At 50.7% G+C, this 9,948-nt stretch overlaps 1 protein-coding gene and 1 pseudogene across 1 annotated transcript in view; one reads left to right on the forward strand and one right to left on the reverse strand.

The window, feature by feature from the left end:
* COX4I1 (cytochrome c oxidase subunit 4I1) overlaps nt 1-1,572 on the forward strand; it is a 7,380-nt gene extending 5,808 nt beyond the window's left edge. The window contains exons 4-5 of the mRNA XM_004058096.5: nt 299-430; nt 1,308-1,572. Coding sequence (XP_004058144.1) covers nt 299-430; nt 1,308-1,444 — 269 coding nt within the window. The 3' untranslated portion in view covers nt 1,445-1,572. The remainder of the gene's footprint in view (nt 1-298; nt 431-1,307) is intronic.
* A 7,431-nt stretch (nt 1,573-9,003) lies between these two features.
* LOC101152615 (large ribosomal subunit protein uL1-like) lies at nt 9,004-9,668 on the reverse strand (annotated as a pseudogene).
* Nucleotides 9,669-9,948: the final 280 nt, after the last annotated feature.

A 9,948-nucleotide genomic window follows, 5' to 3' on the forward strand; every position in this document is an offset into this window, starting at 1 on the left:
AAAATAACAAGATTAAATAGACCCTAATACTGTAATTCAAGTAAGAAATAATTTCGCAGTTTTAATTTGCACCTGAAGCGAACTGTATGCATTTTCTTCCTTCCTTGCCCTGTCACATGCCTGCGTGGGCACGTGTGTGCACGTACGTGCATGAACATGATGTGGCCTGGGTTGGTGTATCCTTCAGCTCTGTGTTTCCTCCTTCACAAGTGTGGTTTTGGGGAGAAGTGGTTGAATGTTGCAGAGGAGGGAGCTGCTGACCTTTGTGCCTGTAAATGGCTGTCCTCTCTGCCCCCAGTGTATCGCATTAAGTTCAAGGAGAGCTTTGCTGAGATGAACAGGGGCTCGAACGAGTGGAAGACGGTTGTGGGCGGTGCCATGTTCTTCATCGGTTTCACCGCGCTCGTTATCATGTGGCAGAAGCACTATGGTGAGTAGAGAGGGAGGAAGGCATGGGCGCCTGGACTGGGGCTCCAGCCTGCAGTGCCCATTGGTGGGCTGTGGGGGACCTCCACACCTTGAGGCCATGAGATAGGGACTGCATTCCAGAGTTCATCTCAGGATTGTTTCCAGGCCTTGGTGACCTGGAGAACTGAAGTCGTGGGAGGTTAGTTTATAAGCCAGCATCTGATTATTCATAGCCATGCTTGTTGGGTGGTGAAATACCTTAACTACTTTGTACAGCACACCACGTTTTCAGTAGCAATTTATGTGCTCACCAGTCACTTAGCAAAAGATGACTTCGTGAAGGTTCAAGCAAGGAGAAGGGGACTCATTCATTTAATGACTGTCTCGACTGTTGTGAGGACTGCATCTCAACAGCCAGCATCTATCTGGGGGTCCCGACCTGATAGTTTGTGTGTGGGCATTGCCGGGTTGCTCGCTTGTGGTAATGACTCTTCCCCGAGGTTCTTTCTGTCCAGGCAGAACAGGCATTTTTGCATTCTGAATAGGTATATTCTCGTACTTTTGGTTTGAATGTGGATGTGGGTTAATAACAGACCCGAATCTATTTGATCTTCCAGGTCACCTTGGGCTCTGTTTGTCAGATCCTGTTATCCATAGCCTTTAGAGAGGACCTTCTGCTTTTAGCTTATTTTGTTGCTAACTTTTTACAAACAAAGGGCTCATTTTAAAATGTCAGTGTTGTCAGTGGTCAGAAACCGTGTGTTTGAGCGGGTGTTGAGTGGCAGGTGGCTCTGCTGACCTGGCGGCTGGTGTGTCGGGAGGATTTAACCTGTGTGAGGGATTGGCCTAGAAACAACCTGTTGAGATAGTCTTGCCCCATAACCTGTCTCACACCGTAGTGTACGGCCCCCTCCCGCAAAGCTTTGACAAAGAGTGGGTGGCCAAGCAGACCAAGAGGATGCTGGACATGAAGGTGAACCCCATCCAGGGCTTAGCCTCCAAGTGGGACTACGAAAAGAACGAGTGGAAGAAGTGAGAGATGCTGGCCTGCGCCTGCACCTGCTCCTGGCTCTGTCACCGCCATGCAACTCCATGCCTATTTACTGGAAACCTGTTATGCCAAACAGTTGTACCACTGCTAATAAATGACCAGTTTACCTGAAACCCTTTGTGATCAGTTCTTTAATGATACCTAAATGAAAGCTAATTAAAACAATAGGTTTCTCCCAAGGGTCTGGAGTAAATATATTTTGGGTGCAAATGAAATGGCAAAAATCTAGTATCTTAAATTGTATAAGGGGGCATTATATAAAAACTGAAAATGTAGAATTCCTTGATGTAGGAAATTTGAGGTTTTTGGCAAGAGATCTTTATATAAGTAAAATCCCATTATCGTAGGCACACCGGCAGGAGTTACCACAACCCTTTTTTTTTTGTTTTGGGAGACGGAGTCTTGCTCTTGTCACCCAGGCTGGAGTGCAACCGCACAATCTTGGGTCACTGCCACCTCCGCTTCTCGGGTTCAAGGGATTCTCCTGCCTCAGCCTCCCAAGGAGCTGGGATTACAGGTGCCCACCACCACGACCAGCTAATTTTTGTATTTTTTAGTAGAGACGGGGTATCACCATGTTGTCCAGGCTGGTCTTGAACTCCTGACCTCAGGTGATCTGCCCGCCTTGGCCTCCCAAAGTGCTGGGGTAACAGGTGTGAGCCAGTGTGCCCGACCTATGAACCACTTTTCTTCTGGGGCTGTCCCTCCCTCCCTGCAGTTTTCATGTTGGCTAGGGTGGGCGGCCACCAGCTCAGGGAGGACAGCCCCACTCTGAGGTCTGACTGAGGTGTGGGTGCTGGCCCCGTCTCCCTTGGACTGCTTGTGGCCTGCTCAGCTCCCTGGCTACTCACAACTCTTTGATCTAAAAAGTAGTCACAAGGCCAGTGTCAAAGCGGTGGTCTTACGAGCATCATCCTGGCCCCTGGCAAGCTCTCTCCAGGACTCATGCTGTTACCTGTCCCACCCAAGCACCAGTTCCCAAACTGGAGACCCTGTCTGGAGAAGAGAACAAATCTGCAGCCTGTGTGCTGAGAGTAGCAGAGATGGTTGGCAGAGGGGGCTTTCCTGCCAGCACTGGGAGATAGGAATGAGGCAAGGGGAGAGAATGGCCCCGGAGAAGCACAGCTGTAGCCAGGAAGGGAAAGGGGACCCTTAGATCTTGCCCAGAGGAAATACATGGGACAAAGACCTTGGCTGGCTGGAAGGTTTGGGCTCAGTTCAAAATCAAGAGCAGGTCAAATACACCCCAGTCGAGCACCTTCCAGTGCTGTAGAAACGCCCTTGATCCCTTGTTGAAGGACTAGCTGAGCCCCCCGGGAGAGTGGGATGCAGGGGGCTACAGGGCCTTGTGGAGTCTTGCCGTGAGGACTCGTGTGAACCCCTTGGTGGTTTTACTACAAAAGCCCACACTGCCCTCTGGGGGATGCCATTTTCAGTTCCTTGCCCGAGGGTGGGCTCCTGGGGGTGGTAGGGGAAGCTGAAGTAGTTGACCCCGGCCCCACTGGTCCCTGACCCTTTGCCTGGCTCTGGTGGAGCCGCCTGCCCTGGGCTAGGCAGCAGGCCAGGCTCATCATCGCCTGCATCTCCCTCAGGAGAGGCCGAGAGGAAGGAGCTGTCACCCTAGGATGAAGGCAGAGGTGTCTGTGGAATCGAGCCTGCTGTACAAGCCCTCTACTTTTAGCCTTGAGTGAGTCCTCGAGAAGTCAGGCTCTTCCTGGCCTTTCCCTCCTACTGCTTAGGAAGCTGTGCTCTTGACCTTGCTAAGAGAACTGCCATTTGTCCATTGGATTCAGATTCCAAAATGTGGCTGTCCATCCTGATTTTGTCCTCACGTTTAAAAAAATAAAAATCCCTTTTTACTGCCATTTTAGTGGGAATTTGGGAGGCTGCAGGGGTTCATGGCTGGATTCAGCCCATGATCCTTCATTGGTCACCTGCATGCCATGGGGACGTGATGCTGACCTGACCCCAGGTGCTCACTTTCCCAGGCTCACAGGGAGGCAGACAACAAGTAAAACAAATACACAGAGAAGTAGAGGATCCAGCAGGGTGGAGGGAGGGGGCACAGGGAGAAAAGGTTATGGGTGGGGGTTGGTTGGGCAGATGTCACTGAAGAGGTGACATTTCGGCTGAGACTTGAAGATGAGACGAGCCACTCACGCTGAAACCTGAGGGGAGGTCGGGCTGGCAGGTGGACACAGCACCAAGCATGCACAGCAGGCATGACGCTGGAGGCAGAACAGGGCTTGGTGTGTTCAAAGGACAGCAAGACGGCCACCAGGCAGAAGCACTGTGGGAGGAGGCAGGCTGGGGGTGTGGCAGGGGTGCCCAGATGCCAGGGCACATGGACTGCAGCCCACAAGGAGAGGAGGACTGAGCTCTTCCTGAGTGTGTGTGTGCGGGGTCTCATTTCACCCCTAGACTGCCCCTCCCAGGGTGCTCAGGGAAAATATTGAGGCTCCTTAACGAGGCAGGAGGACTTTGAGCAAGATGAGCCCTTGGGACAAGCCCAACTTAGCTCACTGGAGGGTGGAGAGGGCCCCGTCTCCCCAGGCCAGGGCCTCAAGGGAAGATGCCTCAGAGATGAGGCTCCCCACCCGTCCAGGGCCTGCATCTCCACGTGGGGCCATCACAGAGACCTCGCCCCCCAGCCTAACCTTGAAGCTCCTTGGAATTTAAGATACACTATGTCCCTCTTTGTCACTCTTCTTCCTTCTCTGCTCATCTTCCTCCCAGCTGGCAGTTTTCTACTCTCCAGAATTTAAAAATTCACAGCCAGGCATGGTGGCTTGAGCCTGCAGTCCCAGCTACTTGTGAGGCTTAGGCGGGAGGATTGCTTGAGGCCAGCAGTTTTTTTTTTTTTTTTTTTTTTTGAGATGGAGTCTCACTGCTGCCCAGGCTGGAGTGCAGTGGTGTGATCTCAGCTCACCGCAGCCTCCACCTCCTGGGTTCAAGCAATTCTCCTGCTTCAGCCACCTGAGTAGCTGGGATTACAGGCGCACACCACCACACCTGGCTAATTTTTGTATTTTTAGTAGAGGTGGGGTTTCGCCATGTTGGCTAGGCTGGTCTTGAACTCCTGACCTAAGGTGATCCACCTGCCTCGGCCTCTCAAAGTGCTGGGATTACAGGTGTGAGCCACCGCACCCAGCTGAGGGCAGCAGTTTTGAGACCAGCCTGGGCAACATAGCAAGACCCTGTCTCTTAAAAAAAAAAAACTGCTTATAAAAAAATCATTACCTGTATAGGGCAGGACAGCAGCAGACACATTAAAAGACATCTTAGAAGCTGGAAGATAAGGGAGCAGTGGTTTCCTCTAGATTAATAGTACCAGCTAAGCTTTTAACCAAGAGGAGGGAAAAAATGAGAGTGTCTACCAGTACCAAGCCCTTGCTGAGAAGAGTGCTGAAAGATGTGGCTCAGGAAGAAGAAAACTGCTCAAAGAGGAGTGAGATGCCAGGAGAAACGGTAGGCAAAGGAACTGAAAACCATGAACGCAAAGCCACTCAAGCACTGGCTGAATGCAGCAGTAAAAATAATGGTGGGCAATTTGGTTTAAAAAGCAAAGAGGAGGGGGTTCCGGGAAGATGGTGGCAGAGTGTTTGAATTTCCCTGAATCCCCATGTAAAGACAGAGTAACTAGATAGCAAAACCATAAACCCAATGGACAATACTAGGTGAGGAGATAGTCCCACGAACCCCTCACGATCTGCGGAATACAAATGGGTGGGGACAAGTCACCTGCGCCACAGCCCGACACAGCATCTGCTTTGGTGCAGCAGGACGCGGAGGGAAGCAAAGGGACGGCGGGTGGACCTGGGACACAGCAGCGGGGCACTCACTGGGAAGCACAGCGACCCTCCTGTGACGCTGAGAGGCCGCCCCGTGCAGAAGCAGGCGATTGTGGGGCTTCTCAGTGGGTCCCGAAGGGGCTGGAGCGCTCTCTATACCCACTCTCCCAGGCTACCGTCCCCGGGCAGCGATCCACACTGCAAAGAAACTGCCGGGAGTGGAAGGGGACTGACCACGACAGGCAAAGAAAGTACAGGCAAGATCCAGAATCTCGTGGGGAAAGTGTAGAGAGCCCGAAATCCCAGAGGCCCGGTCCATGCTTTTGAACCTCAAAAGAAAACAACCCCAGCGGGAGCTCTTGGGAGTAGAAAAGTTTTCCTGAGCCCCGCCTCCTTCCAGAAGGGCAGGAAAGTGAGTTTGGGCTGCAGTGAAGAATCTGCGCTGTAACGGATTAAAATCCCTGGGTGGAGAGACAGGCAAAGCGGCAGGAGAGCATGGGCAGGGCTCAGAACGAGAGCAGGGGACATGAGCTGGGGCCGTGGAGAAGGAACCCTCGCACAGGGACGGAGGCATGGCATGGCCCGGGCCACATGGGTTTCTATTCCGCGTGAACACGTCTGTGCAGACCCATCCACAAAGGCTGAGGGAGCCCAGAGGCCGAAGAAAGAGGCTGACAAATTCAGTTTCTCAGAAATAATAAACATAAATTTTTTTTTAAGATACAGGATCTCCATCTGTCCACCAGGCTGGAATGCAGTGGTGCAATCATAGCTAACTGCAGCCTCGACCTCCTGGGCTCAGGCGATCCTCCCGCCTCAGGTAGCTGAGTAGCTGGGACTACAGGCATGTGCCACCAGACCCAGCTAATCTAAAATTTTTGTGTGCAGACAACCACTGGCTATGTTGCTCAGGCTGGTCTTGAGCTCCTTGCTGTAAGCGATCCTCCCACCTGGGCCTCTCAAAGTGTTGAGAGTACAGGTGTGAGCCACTGCACCTGACCAGAAAGAAATAACAGGAACTTAGGAACAGAAATAGGGACTTATGAACAGATAGTGGCTCCCCATACCTGCCTTCCAGAAAGTCACCTTTATACAGCAGGCGTTTGAGGTAAAGACATGGGCAGCTGATCACGCCTCAGACTTTCTTGCCAAAGCTCGTTACCACTGGGGAGGTTGGATAAGCATCTTTGGGAGCGGTTATGAATGCCAAAGGCATTGTTTAAAGACTTTCCTGCAGAAAAGCTTGGTGTGCAGGAGTCCAGCATTGGTCATCATGGCAGTTTTACTCCAAGATGGCATCATTCTTGCCACGCAACAGACTGCCTCCCTACCGCTCCCGCTCGCTCCCCCGGGCTGCCTGCAGGCACTGCTGTTGAGGTATCCTGAGGTGGCAGCTTCACGAGCGAGCACCAGGCAGCCACTCAGTGGCAGGTGGGTGACATTAGACCCCCTCCTCCAGCGGAGGGACAGAGATTTGTCCTCCAAGAATAGGCCCATATTCTGGAAATGGAGTTGCCTTCCCTGCAACAGCACCGTGCATGCCTCATTTGCTGTCTGGGCGTCCCACACATCGCTCTAATCAAGAAGCTCACTTACTTCACAGCCAGAGAGTAAAGGGTTAGGGCTCATGCCTCAGTGGTGAGGACGCCACTGGCCTCACCGTTGCCCTCACCGGAAGCAGCCGCCCAGTTGAAATGGTCATCCCAACACTCCGCGACAGGCCAGTGAACGCTAACACTCTGAAGAGCTGGGGCACCATCCCGCCGGATGCAGGACATTATTTTGTAAAAAATACCAATTTTTAAAATTGTGGCAGAATACATATAAAATAGAATTAGCCATTTTAACCTTTTTTTTTTCATTTTATTTTTTTTTGAGACCAAGTCTTGCTCTATCGCCAGGCTGGAGTGCATTGGTGCAATCTCAGCTCACTGCAGCCTCCGCCTCCCTGGTTCAAGCTATTCTCCTGCCTCAGCCTCCAAAGTAGCTAGACTATAGGTGCGTGCCACCACGCCCAGCTAATTTTTGTATTTTTAGTAGAGACGGGGTTTCACCATGTTGGTCAAGATGGTCTCGATCTCTTGACCTCGTGAGCCGTCCGCCTCGGCCTCCCAAAGTGCTGGGATTACAGGCATGAGCCACGGCGCCCAGCCTTTTTTTTTTCTTCATTTTCAAAATGCATCACTTAATTTTCCTCACAAGGTAGCCATGCATTAAACATGTAACAATTACATGATTTCTTCAGCAAGCCCTAGGGCTTCTGTGAGCTTTCCTGGAGCTCGTGGCTCGAGGTGTCCTGAGGTTTCAAATATTACAGCTTTCTCCATGGCCATAAGTTCCTCTGATGTTTGGGTTACTGAACACAAACTCGCTGGATGATTTGTCTTCAAATGGTCCATTTCTGTTCCTAAAAGTGTTAGCTGTGCCTTCTTTTCTTTTTTTTTGAGCTGGAATCTTGCTCTGTCACCCAGGCTGGAGCGCAGTGGCATGATCTCGGCTCACTGAAACCTCTGCCTCCCAGGTTCAAGCAATTCTTGTGCCTCAGCCTCCCGAGTAGCTGGGATTACATACAGGTGCATGCCATCACATCCAGCTAATTTTTGGAATTTTTTTTCTTTTTTTTTTTTGGTAGAGGCGGGTTTTACCATGTTGGCCAGGCTGGTCTGGAACTCCTGACCTTAAGTGATCCGCTCGCCTCAGCCTCCCAAGGTGCTAGGATTACAGGCGTGAGCCACTGCGCCCAGCCCTAGCTATACCTTCTTTTCGATGAACATTCTGACTCCATCTTGAACAACTTCTTCATTAGAGCCTCCTTTTGTCTTCATGTATTCTAGAGTATAAGAAAGCACAGCCCCAGGTTCAGACACTGACTTTCACACCTGTGTGCTCAGATGTATCTTTAAGAAGTTGTTCTGTCTTGTTTACTACTGAAGGTGTCAGGGTAGCCGATTAGAAGCACACAATTCTCAGGCATCATGGACATCCCCGTTTCCTTGTGTGTAACCATCACCACTTGTTCCAGAACTTTTTCATCTTCCAAACTGAAACTCTGTCTCTACCAAACACTCCCTCCCCATTTCCCCTCCCCAGCCCCTGGCACCCCCCATCCTGCTTTCTGTCTCTACGAATTTCACTAGTCTAGGGACCACAAATGAGTGGATTCATACAGTGTGTGGCTTTTTGCACCTGGCTTATTTCATTTAGCAAGTTGTCTTCAGGATTCATCCATGTTGTAGCATGTGTCAGAATTTCATTCCTTTTTAAGGCTAAATAATGCTGCGTTGAATAGATAGACCATATTTTTGTACCCCAAAAATATTCCACATTTTGTTTTTCCACTCATCTGTCTGTGGAAATCAGGTTGTTTCCACCTTCTGGTTATGGCAAATCATGCTGCTACGAACACAGGTGCAAAAATATCTGTGGGAGTCCCCACTTTCAGTTCTTTGGGGTGTATTCCCAGACGTGGAAGCAGTTATCCAGGTGGCAATGCCTCACCTGTCCCCTATCGTGCAGGCCCGAGGGCCTCCACCCTGTCAAGGTGAGTGTTCTCTTCTTTCACACAGCACTGTGCTTTGCGTGGCAGACCACTAGAGCCTGAACATACAGGTCAGGGAGCCGGTGGCTAGAAGTATGAGTGGCTCCATTCACGATCACCCATAATAACCACTTACGTGATTTATTTATGTTTATTATTTGTTTAGTATTTTTAAAAAAAATTTTTGTTGGTAGTAGAATTTATTCAAATGTGCCTTAATATAGGCACTGGGGCTTGGCCATGGTGCTCTTGATACATAAGGCCCGGACATTCCACCAGTTTTTCTTGGGCAATGACACCAACAAGGTGACAGCCAGGTGAATGTCATATACAAGCTCATCATCTGTCATCTTCACGTGACCCACAGCCACAGCCAGACATAACACCTTCTTCATTCGGAATTCACTGTGGACTTCGCCTCATCCACTTTGGCCACCGTGTTTTCGTTGTGTGTGAGAAGGGAAGGGAACTTCCCCGCCTTATTTAGGCCTGGGCCGAGGATTCGTGAAATCTGCTTGATCAGAGACCCCGAGGCCAAAAACGCATCATACTTCTTGGCCAGCTTCTTGACCAGTTTTTTATTCTCGTTGAGTTTTTTCAGTGCCTCGATGTCCATGTGATGTCCATGTGGGGGATACCCATGGCCTTGGCCTCGTCACAGTGCTGCTGGTCCTCCAGGACACACACGGAGAACTTGGGGCGGGCAGTGGACTTCAGCCTGATGGTGCCTGAGAAGCGCTTGTCCTTCTGGGGGTCATAGTTCTTCAAGCTGATCTGTGACTCCACTGTCTCTAGGAACTTGCGGTGCTTGTGCTGGTTCCCACGTAGGACTTCCCACACTGCCTCGTACAGGGTGTCGCGAGAGACTTTGCTGCTCATGGCTTCTCCCACTGTGCTAACTGGAAAAGAGCACTATTATTATTATTATTATTATTATTATTATTTTTGAGACGGAGTCTTCCTTTGTCACCCAGGCTGGAGTGCAGTGGTGCCATCTCGGCTCACTGCCAGCTCCACCTCCTGGGTTCACGCCATTCTCCTGCCTCAGCCTCCCGAGTAGCTGGGACTACAGGTGTCCACCACCATGCCCAGCTAATTTTTTTTTTTTTTGTATTTTTAGTAGAGACGGGGTTTCACCATGTTAGCCAGGATGGTCTCGA

Source organism: Gorilla gorilla, chromosome 18 (assembly GCF_029281585.2).
Source record: "Gorilla gorilla gorilla isolate KB3781 chromosome 18, NHGRI_mGorGor1-v2.1_pri, whole genome shotgun sequence".
Lineage (NCBI taxonomy): Eukaryota > Metazoa > Chordata > Mammalia > Primates > Hominidae > Gorilla > Gorilla gorilla.